Here is a 21,726-nt window from a genome sequence, read left to right on the forward strand (position 1 = left end):
AAAAAAAAAGAAAGAAAGAAAGAAAGAAAAAACACGTATATAAAGGTCAGAGTAATATCGCACGGGAAATAATCGCGGTCGACGATCAAAAGCAAAAGCAAAAGCAAAAACAAAAACAAAAACAGAAACAAAAACGAAACCAAAAATCAAAGAAAAAAAGAACCAGTACTTTCCCTTTCTTTTTCACTATTTTTTCCCCATCGTTGGTTTTTTTCTCTTTTGCAGAGACCAGACGCAAAATGTCCGACGATGGCGCAGGATATGCATTATAGAGGTAACACAAGCCGATCATCCAAACTTTCTCGAAGCCGGGAACGTTCGTTACGTCATCGAGGGATATTCTCGATGAGGAATTTAAAAAGATGACTTTTTCTTTCCAGCCAATGCTTGGCGAGACGACAGATCCTTGTCTCACAACGTCGTTTGAGTTGTTCGTACGATCACGCGCTTTCGACGGGACACCTTTTCTTTTCCAAGGAGGTGGCGTAGATGGAGACGAAGGCGGAAACGGAGACGGAGACGAAGACGAAGACGGAGAGGGAGGAGAAGGAGGAGAAGGAGGAGGAGAAGGAGGAGGAGAAGGAGAAGAAGAAGGAAAAAGAAGAGGAGGAGGAGAAGAAGAAGGAGAAACGAAAAGGAACGAACACGGACGAGACTCGAAGTTTAATCGCGAGAAAATAAAGACCGGACTGACTGACTGCACTCGGAATCGGTCGACGACTCGCTGCTCGTCTTCTTCGTCGTCGTCGGACTAGAAAAGAAACTATGTACTTGTGTTTAAGAGTGTAGATGTGTGCGAGTAAGAATCCAGACGCGTCGACATGGATGAAAAAGAGAAAGAGAGAGAGAGAGAGAGAGAGAGAGAGAGAGAGAGAGAGAGAGAGAGAGGAGAAGAGAAAAAAGGAGAAAAGATATTCCTTTGTTCTTTCTTTCTTTCTTTCTTTCTTTCTTGCTTTCTCTTGGTTCTTTACTCTCTTTCTTTTTTTCTTCATTCTTTCCTTCGTTCCTTCCTTCCAACGGGATGTGTTCCTTATGAATAAAAAATTTTAAAATAACAACAAAATCTTTTCCGAATCCAATCTAGTTCGAGTAACGCGACCGGACAACCAATTCGCACAACAATCCTAAATACTTGCGTTGAACGATAAATTTGAGGGGAAATAATAATGTAAGGATTTAATGATCTTGCGTCGTTGCGATTATTTTTCATTATTTTTTTATATATATATATATATTTGTATATATATATATGTATGCATATGTGCCGGTATATATAAATATATATATATTTTTTGCTTTTTTTTATTCATTTTCTACAATCATCCATGAGAATAAATCTAACTATCGTAATCGCCAAGTGATTTGTAAAGTTCGAAATTTGAAGAGTTCGTCGAATTTGAATATGGAGGTTAAAGGGTTAGAACAAGAAAATAAAAAAAGAAAACACAGATAAAAATAAATAAGTAAAAAAAAAATAAAAAAATAAAAAAATAAATAAATAAATAAATAAATAAATAAATACAAAACTAAAGAAATAAATGACAAATGACACACACACACACAGATATGCGTCCGCGTGCAACGCGAATGAGAATTTATTTCTTAAGCAACCGAGCGCTTAGATGTTGTACTTATGTATAAAATAGTTTATAAGTGATAAGAAACGGAAAAGGAAAAGAGGAAATAAAAAGGAAGTAAAAAATAAAAAAAATCATAAAAATAAGAAAGACATAATAATAACAATAACGATAACAAAGGTAAGAAGAAAAAATACACACACAAAAAAAAAAAAGAAAAGAAAAAATAAGCAAATGGGCGAGGTGCGAGAAGAAGGAAAAGGAGAGGCGACGAAACGACGAAGTTCCTTCGTTGTTTCGAAGGGGATGATTGGGGTGATGTGGGGTGGGGTGGGGTGGGGTGGGGTGGGGAGAGAAAGGAAGCGACGATCGTTGTCGAAAATTGGGTCGACTTACACTTGACAGATTTTTGTCAATTATTTTCTAGACAAGTAATCGCACGTGAAATTCCAGACGAAAAGTAAGAAGGAGGGTTGTCAACGTGAAATTGCAAAGAACATGAAAGGAAGCAAAGGAAAAAAAAAAGGGGGGGTGGGAGGGGAAGGAGGGAGTAGTAGGGTAGTAGGGGTAGGGGAAGGAAGTGGGACAGATTAGAGTCCGTTCGTGCAAAAATTCGTGTTCGAGGAGGAGCAAAGGAAAAAAAGAAAAAAAAAAGAAGAAGAAGAAGAAAAAGAGAAAAAGAGAAAAAAGAAAGAAAAGAAAAGAAAGGGGGAGAGAAAAGGGAAACAACAAAAAATAGAAAAGACGAAGAAGAAGAGGAGGAGGAAGAAGAAGAAGAAGAAGAAGAAGAAGGAGATGGAAAAGGAAGAAGAGTTAAAAGAGGAGGAGAAGGTAAAGGAAGAGTCCAAAAGAAGAAGGAAGAGAGACGTTTCCGAGTAATCTCGTAATAGCTCGCAAATAGGGTCGGTAGTATAATAGACGAAAAAGGGAAAAGGATTTCGAACGCGAACGGGGGATAGGTTGAAAGGAAGCAGCGATCGGAAGTAGACGAAGAGGAGGAGACTAAGAAAGGAAGAGAGAGAGAGAGAGAGAGAGAGAGAGAGATAAAAAGAATCGGTCTCTCTTCGTAGCATCGCGTACGTAGAGGATGAGGAACGATTAAAATCAACGCTTTTGTATATAACGTATGTATGAATACGTGCGCAGTACGTAAATCTAGGCGTATGTATGTACGATATGGGCAGTGAATAAACAAAAAAAAAAAAAAAAAAAACAATGAAAGGAAAAAAAATAAAATATACACGCACGCACGCAGGAACGTATGTATGCGCGCGCGCCTACACACGTACACAAACATAGAACACACGCGGCAGAGAGATAGGGCAAATACACAGATATTAAAGAAAGAAAGAAAAAAATAATAAAAGAAAGAAAGAAACCAACCAAATAAACGAACGAACGAATGAACTAACAAACAAACAAACAAATAAATAAACAAACAAATAAATAAACAAACAAAACGCTAGCGCGAAAGAAAAAACAGTGTATAGTAAATGAAACTGTATAAATAAAATACGGGGGTGATCGAGGGGTTTAACGAATAACGATAATAATAAACGCAACGTTATATTGTAGATGCGTATCTTATTTTCATCTTTCACCTTTTACTCTTGTTCTCTCTCTCTCTCTCTATCTCTCTCTTTCTTTTTTTTCATATTTTCCTCAACTTCCTGCTCCTTTATCTTCTTCCTTCTTCTTATTTTAGTTCTATTATTAATTTCTTTTTCTTTTCTTTTCTTTTCTTTTTTCTTTTTTCTTTTTTTTTTTTTTATTTCGAATAATAAATATCTGAAATTAGTGTATGTAATTCATGCTTCTAAAATATTGAAAAGTTTGCTATGTATTGTCTCGAGAGGACGAAGCAAACGCTGTCGGATCATCCTTATTAGACGAGATAAAAAGAGATATATAGATAAAGATAAAAAGAGAGAAAGAGAGAGAGATAGGGAGAAATTTAATCGATGAAAGATTCTAATATTATGCACCGTCTTCCGTTAATAGTCTCCCCTTTTATAGGGAAGAACTTTGCAGAATTTCTAGCCGTCCGTGTCGGTGAAAGGTAAGTGAAATCGATCGTGCTGATTTCTGAAAATTATTTTAACGACTCCCCGGAAAATGTCCGACGATTAAATTCCAAATCCACCCCAAATCCGGAAGGGACTATGATCTACTTTTAAAATATAGAGGATCAACGTTCTCGATGAAAAAAAAAAAAAAAAAAAAAAAAGAGAGATAGAAAGAAGAAAGAAACTGAATTTTCGATAAAGTATGTACGTATATATATATGAAAAAAAAAGAAAATAAATAAATAAATAAAAAGAAAAGATTGCAAAATTTTTTCTATGCTGACTAAGATTAGATAAAAAGAATCCTGCGATATGTATTCGTGTATCCCTTCGACCTTTCTAAACTCCTACGAATTTCTATTGTCGTCGAAATAAAAAAAAAAAAAAAATGGGATACGAAAAAAGAAAGAAACAAAAATGAAGATAATAGTACAAACAATATATATATATATATATATATATATATATATATAAAATATATATATATAAAATTTGCAATTACGACGTTCGTATATGAAAGAGAAGATGGGTGATGCCGAGTTTGTACGTAGTACGTAGGGACATAGAAATTTAGGAAAAGAGGGTGAGAAAGGTCGAGGGCTGCTTCGAGTTGCGAAATTCTGAAAAAAGAGAACGAGAGAGAGAGAGAGAGAGAGAGAGAATGACTTGAATAGGATATGCTTACGAAGCTTAAACTTCTCGAAGGGTAAAGGAAGAAGAACGGTAAGAAAAAAACGAAGGAGTGGCAAACGAGGCTAAAGCTAGGGGATGAAAAAAGTAAGGTAAAAGACTCTAGTGATGTTCTTCAACCACCCTACAAGTATGTGTCTATATATGAAGGATATATATATGTATATATATATATATATATATATATATATATATATATATATATATCCACACTCCTTTATGGAAATTAAGAATGTGATTTCGAGTCCCATGAGGAACACGTCGCATTCCTCTCTATTATCCCCAACCCCCAACCCCTAACCCTCATCCCCATTATTCTTAATCTCTTTATAGGCTTTATCGGTAGGCACTTTTTATCGACATTTCTTTCTTCAGCATTTTCAAATTACGACGACAAATTCCAACTTCGACTTACTCGAAATCGTCGAGCTTCTTTCCTCTTCCTTCTAATTCTTTTCTTTTTACCACCATGAAATCGTAGAAGATTATTTTTTTTTTGTTTAACATTTATCATATACCTCTCAACGCATTGCGAATCAACGATCAGTTGCACCGTTTCATTATAATAACTTTTTACGTCACGCAAATATTATTATTTATTTATTTAAATCGATGATCGTTCTTGTCAACGCGAAAGAATAATTAAATCGTTGAATTATTTCTATTTGGGAATCATTAAAAACGAATTAATTTTCATTGAAAATTCCATTATCGATAGCATTCGTTCGTAATGCGTTAACAGTCATTATTTTTCTCTAGGATGACGCGTATGAAAATAATAATAAAAAAAAGAAGGAAGAGAAAGAAAAAGAAAAAAAATGAAATTGGGAAAGAAGAGAAGGGAGGGAGAGAGAGAGAGAGAGAGAGAGAGAGAGAGAGAGCAGTAAAGAAAGAGACAGATAGATAGATAAATAGATAGAGAGAGAGAGAAGAGAAGAAAGGATCTTTTAAGCTCGTAAGCACGGCAAAGATTCGCGGTTAATGTTCCGAAAAGTTGAAAAGAAAAAGAAAAAAAGAGGAAATAGAAGAAGAAGAAGAAGAAGAAGAAGTTTAGTACAACGCGTGAAACTGACTAAGGGTGAGGATCGTAAAGGTTCGCGAGAAACGCGAATAAGAAAAGTGTATCGCGTTTGACATACCTGTCGATAAGCGGATTATACTAAATAATACGACTCGAGTTGCATTGATAATGGAGGTTCGATTATCCAACCTTAATCGAAGGACACGGACATCGGTGTAATCCAGTTCTTCGGATATTTCGATAATCACGTTTCAACGTTGAAAGAAGATTTATTTATCGTCCATTGCCGTTTCAATAAACCTCTCGCACGAGACTCTCTCCAGGCCGACGATAAATCTTCACAGATTTCTATTCTCCCGAAATAACACGAATATGAGCTTTAAATAATATTTCGTTTTTACGTTGCATATAAATGACGTTGCATAGGTGACGCGCGTTCTTTTAAACGCGTGATTTATTTTGTTTTATTTTATTTTATTTTTGTTTTTATTTTTATTTATTTATCTATTTATTTTATTTTATTTTTTTTTTTTTCATAAACGTTTTCTACAACTCATATAATGTTTCGTACGTATAGTATAAATGCGTAAGTGATATGCACTTTTTTTAAACACGTCATTATTTTTCTCTCTCTCTCTCTCTTTTTTTTTCTTTTTTTTTTTTAGATCGATATTTCCTACAATCCATCGCAAATACGATAGGCAAATTTTTCTTTTCGACTAGTGCGAGTATCGGTTTCAAATAATGTTTCGAATGTCGCATATAAATGCATAAGTGATATGCACTTTTTCAAACGTACGTGATTCTTCTTTTTTCCTTTATCAATATTTTTCACAACTTATCGCAAATAAGATAGGCAAATTTTTCTTTCCTACTAGTGCCGGTATGATTTTTAAATAATATTTTGGATATTGCATATAAAAATGCATAAATGACATGTCCTTTTTTAAACGCATGAATTTTTTATCAATATTTTCTATAACGTATTGCAAATATAATTGGTATATTCCTCTTTTCGGAAAATAATTCTAATATGAGTTTTAAATAATATTTCGTACGCTACATATAAATGCATAGATGACATGCACTGTTTTAAACGCGTAAATTTTTTATCCATATTTTTTGTAACTTATTGTAAGTATGATTGACAGATCTCTCTAACCGAGTAGAGAGTACGAATATGAGTTTTAAATAATATATATATATATATATAACTGTACGAATGTATCGGTGATATGCACTTTCTTTCAACGGAAAATATTTTATCAATATTTTCTATAACTTATTACTAGATATTATATAGATACTATATAAGAGTTATTTGAAATATTCTATGTGTATATATATATATATATATATATATATATATATATATATATATATACACACATTTGACCTGTAACACGAAATAAATGATATAAATTAAAATCGTCGAACTTTTTGACATGCAAATTCACATCACTTTTTTTAACTATTGCCAAATTATTATCCATATTAATGTAAAAGGAATTAATTTTATTAACAGAAAGCAAGACAGAAAAGAGAAGAAAAGAAAAAAAAAAAGAAGAAAAGAAATGGAGTAAACTAATATACGACGACGAATAAATCGGATCGATCATTTATATAGATACTTTCGCTTTACCAACGGTGAACGTTCACCCTCTCAAACGAAATATTTCGATAAATATTTCGATGAACATTTTTAATTTCCACGAAAGCTTCGAGAAAGCTTGAGAAAAGGGGGATGAGGCTTACACGAAAGGATATCGTCGAACGTGCTTCTACATGAAAAAAAAAAAATAAATAAATAAAAAGAAAAAAGAGTATGCGTCTGTGTGTGAAAGAGAGAGAGAGAGAGAGAGAGAGAAATATAAAGAGAATTTCTCTTTGAACTTGAAGGTTGATTCGACGACCTGAAAGGATAGGAGAAAGGGATCGAAAGGGAAAAAATTGCAAAGGTAAGAGGTAAAGCTCGATCGCGATTCTACGAGGCATCAAGAAATTATGGATACCATTATACGAGAAAGCTTAAATCCCATAATATTTTTATCGGCTCATTTTAGACATTTTGCGATCTTACAGAAGTGTGAACTCACACGTATATCACGTATATATATATATATATATATATATATATATATATATATATATATATATATATATATGAATCATCGATGGTAGTAACTCGAAGAGTTACTTTGGACGAGATCGTTAAAAGGGATGTACCTTTGTACGTATCTATCAAGATATACGTACGTATGTGTATACGTGTGATTTCTTTCTTCATTTTTTTCTCTTCTTCTTTTTCTTTTTCCTCTTGCTCGTAATACCACCACCTCTTTTCTGTGCGAGACAAAAATTCGGCTTTAGAGATAAGCCGATCGAAAAGAGAAAAAGAGAAAGAGAGAGAGAGAGAGAGAGAGAGAGAGAGATGCACTGCGAGATTCCAAATCTCATAAATTGGAAACCGAGGAGTGTTCTTGTGTCGAGGATTCTTAAAAATTGTTTTTCTCCGGATATTCTTAAGTCCTATCAAATCCTCCGGTATCACGTGATGACAAATAACTAACGCTTCCCGTTCGGCTTTGCTTCGAACCCCGTGATACGTTATAACGATGTCCGTGTAATTTGAACAAAAAAAAAAAAAAAAAGAAAAGAAAAAGGACGAGAGAAGATGAAAAAAAAAAAAAAAAGAGAGAAGAAAAGGAAAAAGAGACATCAGAGGAAAATAAATAAATACGAAAAATCTTTCCGCTTTCCGAATTGTACGAAACGAAAAAGGAAAAGAAGGAGAGAAAGAAGAGGAAAAAAAATGGAATGAAATAAATGAATCATATCTAAAAAAAAAAAAAAAAAAAGAAAAGAAAAAAACAAAAAGAAAGAAAGAAAGAAAAATGGTTAGACGATGGAGGGGGTTCGTTTCTTCGATCAACGTCCATTTCTTTTGACGAAACAAATATAATCGGGCGCACCAACGCGAACAAGCGCACGTAGCATTGCGCTCGCGTTTAATTAACTCAGAAATTGATAACGTTGATAAAAAGCTCCCTTTGTCAAAGTTTCCCGTTAGGATTTGGCATAATAAAGAGGGACGACGAGACCGAAGACTACTCCTGACACTGCCGTAGAGTCAAGTTCTTACTATGGCATAGCAATACACTCACGTAGACGTCGGGACATCAAATCGTTTCTATTCCTCGACGGAGAAATCGGCTTACCGACTACAATGCTCGACTGGAAAACGATTTACCGGCGGCACTGAAAAGGACCAAACCTCCATAACGGACTTACCACATTCAAACAATTCGATCCAAGCCCGAAAAGGATTTACTTTTCTTCCAGGAGACTGTTTCGCCAAGCTCTGATATCATCATTTGGATTTTCTATCGTAAAGACGAACGACGACGAGACGACGTTCACCTTATCGAGCTTTTTTTTTTTCTTTATTTTGTTCACCCCCTCTCTCTCTCTCTCTCTCTCTCTTTAATTTTTTTCTTTCTCTTTTTTGTACCCATATTACAGAGACGCCAAAGCATGTGCCACTGCATTTTCCACGTTGTTCTCCACGAGATAACCAAAAGGGAAACCCAATTTTACACCTACTCCTTCATCGTGATATAACAAAGTTTCAGAGATGATAATATACTTGGAAGGAAGTTAACCTTCGAAGGAAGTTCGATTCGTTCAGGGAGAGAGAGAGAGAGAGAGAGAGAGGAGGGATATATACCAACGGTTTATGATCTTTCCTAACAGATAAAGGATCCAATAGCATGATTGATGTTGCCAATAAGTAAATGCGAATCTCTCGAAAACTCGTTAACAACGATAGCACTTCGCTACCGGTTATCGCGATGGTAATATTCTTAAGTCATGCCACTATAGTTAAACGGCTCTACAATAAACCTCGAAAGCTTTGGGAATGTGTCCTTGTCTATGGTGATTGATGACGAACGAATTTCAATTTGCCTGCCATTCGCGAGGATCTTTCATTTCTCTATGCTCGATTATAAGCGGATGCTCGACTGAAACGAAAAAAGAACAAAACAAAGCAAACAAATTGAGAGTAAAATAGATAAGTTCAAATAAAAGAACGATCGAACTTCGTTTCGATGTTTTATTCGACGATAATGTATGAAAAATATTTTCAAAGTTTATCAGTTGGTAAGATAGCAAGCAACTAGTATATAGTACGCGTATCCACTAAATAAAACATCTAAACGCTCGGCGTCATAAATTTTTATACACTTTTGTATTTGTACCGAATGAAATATTCAATAGGTTAGGTATATAGGTATGTACATACGTACGTACATACGTACCGACTACTGTCCTCGTAAATTTTCATCGACGAGCGTCTTCCATCATGCATTCGTCTCTAGACGCAACCGTTGAAACGCGTGAACGTTGTTTCCGTAGATTCGAGAAGAATAATTTACGCCCCACGGACAGAGAGAGAGAGAGATCCAGTGAGAGAGAGAGAAAGAGAAAGAGAGAGAGAGAGAGAGAGAGACAACGAGGACAACGACGACGACGACGACGACGAGAAACTCTACGATATTATCGAATCATCCTAACAAACTCTCCTATTCGATTTGATCGAAACGCAAGGAATATCGAATATAACGCTATTTACTTATTTACACGTTTAAATTTACAAATCGATATATTTACTCGATAATATTAAACAATTATTCTAATGCATATTCAAACAGTCTTTCGCCGAATTAATTTTAATCGACTTTTGTTTTTTTACATCACTATTCTTTTCTTTATATATATTTTTAATCTACTCCCTTATGATTTAAACAAAATGATTTAATTTCATTTTCTATCTACTAACGATGTAACATCTCTCGTCCCTTACAATAAATTTCGATTCGATTCGATTCGATTCGATTCTATTTTATTCGAAGTTAATAAGAGAAAGATTTTGAAAACGAAAAAGAAAAAAAGGAAAAGATAAGATAAGAAAAAAAAATCTAAAAGACGAAGTGAGAGGTAGGACGAAGATAGAGATAGACACAAACATATATATATATATATATATATATATATATACATAAAGAGAGAGAGAGAGAGAGAGAAAGTTAACGACAAAAGTAAAACCCGATAACTGTAAGAAACCGACGAAAGAAACGTGAGAATAAGTAAGCACGATATCGATATAACCTGACCGTAAATCAAATCTATTGATTCGGCAATGTGTAAAATGGGTAATGGAAATTTAATGTACGCATCGACGAAGCCTCGGATAATAAATAACCAGCTGTGCCGGTGGCCACGATAAAGTGTGCCCGGCAAAACCGAACGACGAGAAACTATTATTCTCTGGTAGAGTTTAAAGGGATAAAAGTTAAAAGTCGAAAAAGACGACGACGACGACAACAACAAGAACAACAACAACAACAACAAGAAACAAAAAGAAAGTAGTAGGTAGGTAGGTAGTAATATACATGCAACAATAATTATTATTTTCTGCCGAAGGTTTCGTTAAAAAGTAAAAAAAAAAAAAGAAGCTTCTTTACAAAAAAAAAAAAGAGAAAAAAGGAGAGAGAGAGAGAGAAAGAAAGAAAAAGAAGGGAGACGAAACGAAACAAAAAAAAAAAGTGGGTCCCTTAAACGATAAACTAAGATAACTCGAATAAATATAAAAACGAACGGTTGACTGTTCTCTAAGTGAAAATCAATGAAGTGTCATTGTGTGTGTATATATGTACTATATATGTATATATGTATGTATATACGTATGTACGTATGTATATATGTGACCGGTGTGCATCGCAAACTGCAAGTTTCTCTTCTCTCGTTCTCTCGCTCTTTCTCTTTCCCGTTCTCTCTCATTTCCCATCAGAACGATCCTGAACCCACACTATCATCGCCAACTAGAGTACCACCGAGAGCAACGCCGTTTACTCTTCCGGCGCGTTTCTCCTCAAAATTAGTAGAAAAATCATCCTCGTTTCACTCGAGTGAGCTTCTAATTAAACGAACGCCGACTTCCCGCCGGTAGGTATGATAAAAGGCAACGCGTCGAGGATCGCGAGGTGGATATCGTTGTCGACATTTTACTCTCAGACCCTTCTTCTTCTCGCGTTCACGAGAGTTGTTAATTAGCTTTCCGCCGAACGGTAGAACTCGCGAGAATTGATCTCCGATTATCGCTTCTTTATTTTCTAAGAGAAAGAGAGAGAGAGAGAGAGAGAGAGAGTGGTTATAACGTTCTAGCAAAGTATTAATTATTTCCTTGAGAGTTCTCCCTCATCAAATCGATACTCCCTTGAGTATTTTTCTTCGAATAAAGTGTCCGACGTGCTTCATTGTATTTACTTTTTCTTTTCTCTCTTTTTACTTTACTTTCTTTCTCTTTCTCTCTCTCTCTCTCTCTCTCTCACTATGTATATATATATATATATATATATATATATATATTTATGTATCTCTTCCTCACTTTCTTCTATCTTCTTTTCATTCAATAAAGCTTCACAGGCAACGAGATAACGTCATCGATCGATGCACGGCCGATCTAATCGACAAACGTCACGCGAGATATACCTACTTTCTCTCTCTCTTTCCCTCTCTCTCTCTCTCTCTCTCTCTCTCTCTCTCTCTCTCTCTCTCTCTCTCTCTCTCTCTCTCTCTGAAAGTAACGATATATAACGTGTGATAATTCGGAAATGGAAGGAAGTCGTCCGTCTGAGATATTTCACGTTAGTAACTATAGTTTCTCGATTTCCTATCGTCTGTCTAATAGCCCGATCTCTATCTAAGGTCAAGCCTGTATTACTTCTGTTTCCGATCAAATGTGTATCCATATTTACGCGCGTGGCTACGTTTGCGTGTGTGTGTGTGTGTGTGTGTGTGTGTGTGTGTGTCCGTCAGTTTATCTTTAAAAAAAGAGAGAAGCAAAAATAAAAAAATAATAACAAAATAAAAAGAAAAAAAAATTCGGAAAATCTCTAATAGATCTCTCAAGATAATTTCTCATCCCTATCCATAATATTCGAAATTCGCAATTTTGATCAAACTTATCCTTCCGAGTTACAAGCACATTACAATTTCTATTGTTTCGTGATGGAGGGAATTTCGAGTAGCTGACAAGTTTCGGGCGTGGTCGAGCCAGCTCAAGTCTTCATACCGAAGTAAGTAAGTACATACTACTTACTATCCTTACTACGATATTGCTCGTAAAGAATAGAAAACTCGTCGTTGTCGTCGTCGTCGTCGTCGTCGTCGTCGTCGTGTGATCCTCGTGGTTAATAAATCGAGTCGATCCGAGAGATAAAAGAAAAAGAGAGAGAGAGAGAGAAAAAAAAGAAATTTAAAAAAGAGAGAGACAAAAAATTGAAAAACAAAAAAGAAAAAAAAAACAGAGACGGAAGAAAAAAGTTCTCGCATAATGAAAAGGTATCTCTCGGTGATAAAAATGGAAAGAAAAAAAAAGATATAAAAAAAAAAACAAAAAAAAACAAAAAAGAAAGAAAAAAGAGAACGAATCCTTTCGAAATTCTAAATAGATTTTTAAAGGTTTCCCTCCTCCTCTACCTCTTCACCCTCGACCAGCTCGTTTCCGACTCCCCGCGGCTTCGACGCTTCGTGAAAATCGTCGAGTGCGATAATTATTTGGAACAACAGCCCGTACGGGACAATTAAGCTCTGCGAATCGGGAAGGGTCCGGTTCATTATCAGCCTGGGAACGTGACTTTTTGGATTTTCGAAACTGTGGACACGGAACCGTGTGAAAGCGTGGGAAATGCGGCCCAGAACTACGTAAAGAGAGTACTTGCACGCGTGCGTTCGTGTCAGTATTATATGCATCGAGGGAGAAAGAGAGAGAGAGAGAGAGAGAGAGAGAGAGACGTCCTAGAATGGTGGGAGAAGATAACGAGAGTTAAAGTGTGAGTACTCGTCAAAATTATGAAATGCTTCTCTTCGTTCCGAGAAAATTGCATCCCATTAATGAAAGTAGTACGTGTCCGAACAAAATTTTCAACGGACACTCGCCACTATCTTTTTTTCATTTTTCTTCTTCTTCTTCTTCTTCTCCATTTTCCCTCTCTTTCTCTCTCTCTCTCTCTCTCTCTCTCTCTCTCTCCCTCTCTCTCTCTTTCTTTTTTCACTTTACTTTATTTTATTTTTCGTAGTCGAATCTACAAAAAAAAAAAAAGAAAATAAATAAATAAATAAAGAGAAAAACCGAGCGTGCAATCGTATGCTCGACTTGAAATGACTTTAAACTTTATGGGAGTTTCGACGAGGGGAGAAAGAAAAGAGAGAACAAAAAAGAAAGAAAGAAAGAGAAAGAAAAAGAAAAAGAAAAAGAAAATGAAAAAGAGAAGAAAGAACCATTCGAAGTTCTTTCGTCTAATTCGAAATTACCGAAGGGGGTTGGGGAGAGTAGGACAAGGGGGTGTTAAAAGCGATGGGATTATAAACGAGGCACGTGATCTCGTATTTAAGAAGAAAAATGAAAACTTTTCGAAAATCGGTCGAATAAGTTACGGAATTTATAACATAGCATTGTTTTCTGTTTGTTGCAAGAGAAACAAGACAAAATCGTCTTTGCGTTAGGTCCATTCTGTCTCTGTGTATGTGTGTATGTGTGTATATGAGAGACAGAGAGAGAGAGAGAGAGAGAGAGAGAGAGAGGAGCCAGTATACCTACTTCTCGAAATAATTTAGTAATGGCTCTTTCATAATTCAGAACCTTCGCCGAGCGGCGAAACAGCTTGGGAGGCGAGCCACGAGGCTTAAGGCCGTCGGAAACTTGTGCATTTTTTAACACATCCGTCGGGGGCTGACTCCGAGTATCTCGGACAAGAAGAAAGGAAACAAATTACGAAATTGTTTTATGCATATAACTAATAAATAACTAGATATATATATATATTTATTTATATATAATATATATACATATATATTGTGTATATATATATATGTATATTGTAAATATACGTATGTACGTATGTATATAAGAACGATAAGAATAAAAATGGGAACGAATTTGTAACTATCGTATAACGATCGATAACTTTTTAGCCATTAATTTCGAGTACTATCGAATATTCATAGTGCATCATCTCCCCCCGTTCGTTTTGATTGTCATTCTCGATAAAAATTTTGATTTCGTTTCTTTTTTTTTTTTTTTTGTTTTTTTTCGTTTTAAAAGCGTAACATTATTTTCATAGATCTAAATCGTCGACCTCCTTCTCCTCCTCCTCCTCCTCCTCCTCCTCCTCCTCCTCCTCCTCCTCTTCCCGAGCAGCGTCGAGGTTCGATTATCACGAAAAAAAAAACGATTAAAAATAAAGAAAAAAAAAAGAGAGAAAAAGGATAGAAAAGAGAAAAATCGACTCGTTACGCGTGTTATCTCGAAATTAACTACACGTCGTATTCGGTAACACTCGATTCAACACGAGCTCGACACTTGTTAACAACACGTAGTTAGGCTTTCCCCGGTCTACCTAAAGTATTCTCGACGTTGCGCTTTTCTGAATAGGCACGATTACGAATGCGCTACGCGTTTGGTCGCCGATTTACGACTAACCGACGACCTTCAACGATTGTACCGTTGAATATCTCGCAAAAAGTCTCGAAAAAAGTCACGACAAAAATATCGAAAAAAGTCAAACGCTTTAAAGATTACCGGAGAATCTTACCAACGAATATATGAAAAAATATAAAGACGAAAAAGACGAAAAAGACGACGAAGAAGAAGAAGAAGAAGAAGAAGAAAAAAAAATGTTCCTTTCAACGATCTAACTCGGACAAGTCACGTTCTTTATCAACGTTTCCGAAAGATATTTATCGAGGAAAAACGTAACGCGTTACGTTAATAATAAATCACTGACATCCTCTCTCTCGTTGAATTAATTCTCATCCCCCTTTTTCACATCGTATTTCGAGAATGGCGAAATACCCTTTAAAGAAACTCCTTCGCATCGTAGGAGCAATATTTTTGCTCTAGTCTGTACTGCCCAGCATCCTTCCCTTCTTCTCCATCCATATAGAATATAAGAGGGTAGATATAAAGTATCTGGCGCCACGTTTACGACGTGCTTCTCTTCCTTTTCTATTCGATCTTTCTCAAATGGTCACTGCACCGTAACTATACCGACTCACGCTGAGCTTTATAGAAGGGGGTGGGGGTTGGGAGGGTAGGGGGATCTTTTACTTTTTTTTTCACCTTTCTATTTTCCTTTTTTCTCTTTTTTTTTTTTTTTTTTTATTATAAGCTCACACACGCGTCCGATGTACGACGTTCAGAAAAAAAAGAAGAAGAAGAAGAAGAAGAAGAAGAAAAAGAGGAAGAAGAAGTCGTACGAAGTAGCATTCGTCACTTAGAAATACGAGGAAAAATCTTGGAGAACTCGTCCCGAGTCACGCGTCATGTTTTCTTTCGTGGTAGATATACTTCGAAAAGAAAAAAAGAAGGGAGGGATGGGAGGGGAGGGGGGAAGAAGAGAATAGAATCGCCGTTAGAATCCGTCGTTACATCTATCCCGAATCGATCGGGAAACTTTTCTTTTTTTACGCTCTTTTCTTCGTTCTTTCGAAATATCAATCGGTAGATTCCGTGGAGAAATTCTGCGATCGACTGTACCACTATCGATATTCCGCACGCAGCGATAAAACACGAAAAGACCGAACGCCGTTAAAAAGACAAACACGAGGGTGAGAGATGGAAAGAAAGAGCGAGAACGAGATAGATGTATAGATGGATAAAGAGAAGGAAAGAAAGAGATAGAGAGAGAGAGAGAGGGAGAATATCTGGCGCCAGGGTTACGACGGCACGGCGTCTTTCAGTCTGCTTCTCGGTGTAACCGGCGCCAATCAGACTCCCCGTGGATAGAAGAAGAACCCAACCCCCGGACGAAGGATTCGCAAGACTACACCGTGCCAAGAACCATAGGAAGGAAAGCAACGTTTCGATCCTTGCCCTTTCCTCCCCGCATCGCTTTGCCAACACCAAAGTCACAGAGTCAGGTCATCCCTAACGCAACTATCACCACCAAAATCTACCCCACAATGTCACCCTCGAAACCGTTCCAATTGGAATGTCCAACGTTTCGTCCACGCTACGTTTCGCTATTCAAACATATCCATCAGAATTCAGATCGGCCAAAGTATTGTCCCTTTCCAAATATTTCCCTCCTTTGAAAATAAACGATCTTTTATATAAGAACTTTATGTAATGCAATAAAACGGTAACCTAGTTGTTTAACGGATCGATCAAACGTATCCGATATTTCTTACAAAACGATTCTTGAAGTTATCATTACCGTCTTGTAAATTAATCGATTTACGAACACACGACGTTCCGAGTTAAAATGATGACATTTGGGATTAAACGGTATTAGTTTTGTAATTATGAGTCGATCCTAATAAACTCTATAAGAATTTTGATCGTGTCGTCTAGCCACCCGGTCGATTCGCCAATAAACGTCGGTACAAATTAGTTAACGCTAAAACGCTACTTATTTATGAATCGACTCAATAAATGCGATATTTCCTAAACACCGATCCCCAGTTTGATCATTTTATTTGATCACCGAGTTCGTTTACAAATAAGTGCTGCTTCAAGTAAGAAGTTTATACTACGATAAAACAGTATCTACTTATTTATGAATCGACCCAATAAATACGATATTTCCTAAACACGGTTCCAAGTTTTACCATTTTATCTGGTCATCGAGTTGATTCACGAATAAGTGCTGTCTTAAGTAAGAAGTTTATACTGCGATAAAAGAATATCTAATTATTTACGATTCGAGCAAATAAATACGATATTTCTTAAATAAGAATCGTTGCTTTACCATTTCGTTCGGTCACCGAGTTGATTCACAAATAAGTGCCGTTCGAAGCGAGAAGTTTATAATTCGATAAAACGCTATCCGATTATTTATGAATCGATCGAATAAACACGATATAATACGATATTTTTTAAAAACATTGCGAATTTTAACGTTTCGTCTAATCGCTTAATTGATTCGGAAATAAGGGTTGCTTCGAATGAGAAATTTATAACACAATAAAACTAGTATCTACTTATTTATGAATCGACCCAGTAAGCACGATATTTACTAAACACGATTCTTGGTTTCGCCGTTTTATCTATGTCATTGACACGAGTTGCTTCGCAAATAAATATCGGTATAAGTAAGAAGTTTTTCTTTAAACGAAACGCTATTTATTTATGAATCGGGCCAATAAACGCGATATTTCGTAAACACGATCCTTGGCTTTACCATTTTATCTATGTCACTGACATGAGCTGATTCACAAATAAATGTCGATACAAGTAAAAAGTTTCTCGCCCCTAAAGCTCCCTACTTATTTATGAATCAGCCCAATAAACACGATATTTCGTAAACGTGATTCCTAGTTTTACCGTTTTACCAAACTTTTCAATGGGTTCATAAATAAGCGTAGATATAAATGAAATGCAGCAAAGTATAAATATAATCACGCGCACCGACATTCTACAACGTACATGTACAAATCGTAGAAATATAACTAATGGCTAATAACGAAACTAGAATCCTCAGGTTCGAAACTCGAGTTAGGTTGCATTAGCCTCCTTAGCTAGGTACAGGCAATCGCTCCTTCTACTTATCATATAACGTCGGATAAGTGGGCAGCCTGAAAGATAGAAGTAGAAGAGGGCTAGATAAAGCGTAAGAGGACAACCAGAAGAGGAAGAGAAAAGGAAAGAGTGGAATGGAACGATGAGAAGAGAGAAGAGAGAAGAGGAAAGAGGAAAGGGGTCGAGGGACGCGAAGAGGATTCCTCGGTTTCAGGTTATCGATCGCGGATTCCGCTCGAAGAATCTGTTTACCCGAATCTCCAGCTCGCTCGGTGGTGGTAACTCCCTTGCTCCTTCCTCCCTTTGGCCGAGTATGTGTATCCGACTCTTCTTCTTAACCTCCCAGATTTAGGAAGGCTTTCTTGTTTCTGGGGGATCGCTCGTCGACCACTTCTTCTTCCTTGGGATTAACTCGAGACGATCTCGTGTGTCGAGTCATCCTCCCTCTTCGATACGATCGCTCGCTCGGCCTCGATCTTTTTTTCTTCCTCTTCTTCCTTCTTCTTTCTCTTTTTTTCTTCTCTCTTTTCTCTTTTTCTTTTTTCTGCTTTTTTTTTTTCATATCTCATTTGTTCTTCTTCTTCTTTGTTTCTCTCCTACTCTCTTTCTTTTTTCTTTTTTTTTTTTTTTTTTATTTGACGTTCTAAAATTAGAGAAATATTGGATAATTGCGAGATAATCGTTCTGACATCGTTGATTCGATACGATACTGAATTCGAAGATACGCCCGATTCTATACGATCGATTCCAACTTCCATTTTCAATTGCATTTTTTCTTTCTCCCTCTTTCTCTTTTTATTTCCTTTTTTCTTTTTTTTTTTTTGTTCATCCCACGGATCGATATTTTCGAATTATCGTAATAAATTCGTTCGATAAAAGCCCGTTTCAAATTTCCTTTTTTCCGATCGATTCATCCACGAAAATAAACCGTTCGATACGATCGAATTGAATTTCTTTTTCTTTTTTTGTTCTTTTATACCTTTTCTTCTTCTTGTTATTCACGTATATGTCAAATTAAATAAATAAATGAATGAATGAATGAATGAATGAATATTGCAATTGTTGTGATAAAATTTCGTTCGTGAAAAAAGTTTCATATTTTCTTTCTTTTTTCTTTTTTCTCTACAACGCTTTATCTAGAAATAAAATAAACCATTCGGGTTATGTTTCGACTTGAAGATCAGCTTTTTTTAATTGTCTCGACTCGATTCGATATTATAATATATGTTATTACGTTAAAGGTGAATCATTTGTTATTTGCATTTGTTCCATTTTCGTTCGATGATCCCCTCCTTTAGCTCTCATTCTCTCTCTCTCTCTCTCTCTCTCTCTCTCTCTCTCTTCGACATTGTTGCTTTATGCAGATAAATCGTTTACGGGTCACGATTGAAAATGAACTGGGAATACGATGAGAATTTTGTTATGTATCGGTGCGTGTAATTATCTCCGATTTAATAATGATTATTCGACGATGACATACAAAAAGGTTATTATCTTCATTGTTCCTTTCTTTCTCTCTTTCTCTTTTTCGCTATCTCTTTTAATGAAATCGTAAAGTTTATTAAATGACCGACGTTCATTTTCAAAGAGCCGAACATTAGAGTGAAACATTGAAAAATAAAATGCTTAAATCAAACGGATACGTTATAAATCGTTATTAATAAAAAAAAATTATTATTTTAGAAAAATCGAAGAAACATCGGACGCGTGTATTTATATCGGATGAAACATTAGAATGTAATTCGTCTTAAATAAAATAATTATGAAGAACTTATGATTTTTCAATGAAATATTTCATTCTTCTGCGTCATGATTATTTTGGATAAATAAAGAAGATATTACGCGTTACGTTGACAAAAAAAAAAATTAAACAAATAATAATAATAATAATAATAATAATAAAGAACAAAGTGAATCTTTTCATTCGTTCAAGCATTTTGCATTTGAAATAAAATTATTCTCGATCATACGTATCCTTGCAAAAATGATATATATATATATATATATTTGTTTCTTTTTTCGAAATTTTTATTACGACGAAAAAATATTTCCAGTCACTTAATTCATTTATTGACAAACGACGTTCGTAATCTCCAATTAAATAATATATATATGTATATACACACATACACACCCAAACGTAGGCTATATATATAGATCTATCGGCACGAAGATCGTATCGATAGGTATGGGCATTCGAATGATGATCGTCTATGGTACGTCGAGCACGCTAAAGTTTTCCCATGATCGTCAGGCAGTCAGACAAGCAGGCGCTAAGATCAATGTGACGAAGAGACACCTAAACTGTCGACGGCTGCTTGGCATTAAAGGAACAACCAAATGGGGAGTTACCAAACGTGTGCTGGTCACCCAGTGTCTACACGCTTTCCCTGTTTTCAAGGCACTTTGCCAAACTTCCTAACGCTTCGCTTTAAGCCATTACATATATACTTTTTAACCTCATAATCATTAATTCAATATTTATAATTTTGCGGTATTATTCAATCTTTAAAAATTTATTCATAATTACACAAATGCAAAGACATCATTTTTAATATTTGTAAATAATAATTGGATAAATGTAATTGGGTAATTATATATAGGTATGTATATACGGAATAAATTATTCAATAATTACACACGTATATACATACATACATATACATATACATATATATATATATATATATATATATATATATATATATGAATAAATGAAGGCATGATTCATAAATTATAAATAATAATTAAACATAATTAGATAATTATGTTTAGGAATATACCTAAACAACAAATCTAATGCATTATAGTTCATGATTAATACGATTATACATTTATATATATATATATATATATATGTTAATAAATGATTTAAATTATAAATAATAATTAGATATAATTATATAATTATGTATACGGTATAAATGATCTAAAAAAAAGATTGACCGTGCAATTGCAAAAATCGTTGTGAAACAAGACGTTATCCGATCTAGATCTTAACTATAGTATACAGTGATTTTGGTTTAAATAGAAAGATGGTACAAGATGATATCAGACAACGAGATGAAGGAGGCGAAAGATATAGGGTTTCGTGGATAGGTCTAGGAGGATTTAGTATATCCGTTGAGCGAACGTGGTCCGTTTATAGTGCTACTCTACGACTAAATGGAAGTTACATGAGCTTGGAATTAATGTAATGTACATACATAGCTAATGAGAAGACGGTTCGCAGAGGAGCTACTTTTCCTTGTAAACTAAAGCGACATAAGAAACAATATAATGATCATTATTAATCCTATATTGCTTTTCTTTTTCTTTAATAAAAAAAAAAAAAAAAAAGAAAAAGAAAAAGAAAGGACAAATTATACATAACTCACTCGAAACTTTTTAGCACAGATGCATTTTTTTTAAAACTAATAATTAATTTTAGATGAAAGAAAAAAAGAAGGACAAAAGAGATCATCGAGATGAAAGCGTTAACGAGCTACTAATACGAAATTCAAAATCTCAAACCCAACCTCACGAAAAATCATTATAAAGATCTAACCGAATAAACCGATAAATATAAAATTTCAAATTCCAAAGTACCTCTGACATATATTACAATCATTCAACATTATTTTATCTTATAACACGGAGATTAATTACATCGGATATCAACGTGAGGTATCAAAGAAACGTCCTAATTCCTCTCAACGAAATAATTAACATTGATCAAAAATATAATACAACGAATAAATCGTTATTCTCGACGAGGCATTACGATAGATTGTGGATTAATAAAAAAAA

General features: G+C 35.1%; 1 protein-coding gene and 1 long non-coding RNA gene across 4 annotated transcripts in view; one reads left to right on the plus strand and one right to left on the minus strand.

Annotated features, from left to right (window-relative positions):
* Window positions 1-849, plus strand: part of LOC122628652 (carbonic anhydrase-related protein 10) — a 190,394-nt gene extending 189,545 nt beyond the window's left edge. The window contains exons 9-10 of one of the 3 annotated variants that reach the window (XM_043811133.1): window positions 226-274; window positions 363-565. In XM_043811133.1, the coding sequence (XP_043667068.1) occupies window positions 226-274; window positions 363-427 (114 nt within the window). In that variant the 3' untranslated portion in view covers window positions 428-565. Of the gene's footprint in view, window positions 1-225; window positions 275-362 lie in introns of all 3 variants that reach the window. The other 2 variants (XM_043811134.1, XM_043811132.1) reach the window with 2 other exon arrangements.
* Window positions 1-21,726, minus strand: part of LOC122628656 — a 108,504-nt gene that overhangs the window by 57,313 nt on the left and 29,465 nt on the right. The window lies entirely within an intron of this gene.

This window comes from Vespula pensylvanica, chromosome 4, assembly GCF_014466175.1.
Source record: "Vespula pensylvanica isolate Volc-1 chromosome 4, ASM1446617v1, whole genome shotgun sequence".
NCBI classification, from domain to species: Eukaryota; Metazoa; Arthropoda; class Insecta; order Hymenoptera; family Vespidae; genus Vespula; species Vespula pensylvanica.